The following is a 1,390-nucleotide window of genomic DNA, read 5'->3' on the forward strand; positions in this document are numbered from 1 at the left end:
CTTACCGTAGCTCTCGTTGTTGGGTCGATGATGGTGCTCGTCACAGAAGCAGCCATACACACCATTTTTCTTACCACACCACTCATGCTCTGCACAGTCCAGCTGTTCACAGGGGTCCGTCTCAGCTGAGTCAAATATAGCAGAAAAGGCCAAGAAAGTTTAAAAACAAACATTGCATAAAATCAATCAGTAACTCATTGTGGTGATAATTTATTGAGCAAAACAAACATACCACAACGCAAAGGAGAGCGCCAGTCAGGGATGCTTAGACCTAAATTGGTGCAGGTTTTCTCATAAGCAGAGACGGCAGAACATAACATGCCATTGGCTGGTGTGTAGAGGCAGAGATCGTAAACACAGGAAGTGAAAAATGGTTGGGGGTCAGAATGCAGGTGACAAGAACTGAATGGGCCGCTGGTGTTGGTGATGACTCTGCAGAGTTCTGTGTATTCTTCTATGAAGCGACAGTCACTTAGTCTGTCACCACTTCTCTCATCATTGGATCCGCATCTAGAAAAGTCGTTAGACATTTAAAAAATTTTAGACAGTCAATTTCTGAAAAAATGTTTGCAATGGTTGAGATTTTTAGGTTAACTATGGAAAATGAAGTCTGAGCTCACCCTGCTTCGCTTGTCTCTGATTTCCAGCTGTGGCCAAACTGGTTGTCGTTTTCCGCCAAAGTACCGTTGGGCAAAACTTTGTCATCAGTGGGATCACCATTGAAGTTCCCACACATTCCAGTGACTCTGTTCTGGTAGTTGCGGCCCATCCTGACCAGTAAAGTACTGGAGCCATCAAACTGGACTACAACATCGACAGCATCAAACACTATGTAACTTCCCTGCCTCATCACCTGACCAAACGTTCCTGCAGTCGTGGGAAGAGAAACCTCAGCTCCATTTACCTGTTATGATGAGAGTTCAGAGAGTAAACCAACTTTGGGGAAAGAAAACAGATTTTTTATCCTGTATTTAAAATAAAACTTACCTTCACTCTCTTGTAAGGTCCGAGCCTGACATGAACACTCTCTGGAGGATTTGAGAGGTATATATCAACTGATGACACGAAAGACACAAGGTTGTTTCCTCTGTGTTTGTTGGTGGCCACGACTTTGTACTGAGTTTCATTGCTGCTGTGTCTCAAACTCTCAGTGATGATGTAAGAGCATGATCCCTGAAAATGAGCCAAGGCTCCATCAAAGGTGACGTAATGTGGGTCACCCCATACTGTACAGGTAGACATGGCATCATAACAGCCCAGCTGGCCATCTCTGATGGTGCACTCTTGTGCAGGAGTGCATGATGAGGGGCCGCAGGTCAGGGCATTGGGGGCTTGGCATTTACACCGTTGGGAGCAACCGTCTGTCCAGAAGGACTCACCAGCCTGCAAG

The 1,390-nt window shown here is 45.5% G+C and overlaps 1 protein-coding gene across 1 annotated transcript; it reads right to left on the reverse strand.

The window, feature by feature from the left end:
* Window positions 1–11: 11 nt before the first annotated feature.
* LOC106944329 (kielin/chordin-like protein) lies at window positions 12–1,300 on the reverse strand (the record flags this gene model as incomplete). The annotated part of the gene is made up of 4 exons (XM_015027480.1): window positions 988–1,300; window positions 621–904; window positions 233–510; window positions 12–125 (listed from the first exon to the last, which is right to left on the reverse strand). Coding segments are annotated over exons 1-4 (931 nt in total), but the record flags the coding sequence as incomplete, so codon positions are not given.
* Window positions 1,301–1,390: the final 90 nt, after the last annotated feature.

The sequence above is a fragment of the Poecilia latipinna genome, unplaced genomic scaffold (assembly GCF_001443285.1).
Source record: "Poecilia latipinna isolate Pla-1442-1.1 unplaced genomic scaffold, P_latipinna-1.0 Scaffold8108, whole genome shotgun sequence".
NCBI lineage: Eukaryota > Metazoa > Chordata > Actinopteri > Cyprinodontiformes > Poeciliidae > Poecilia > Poecilia latipinna.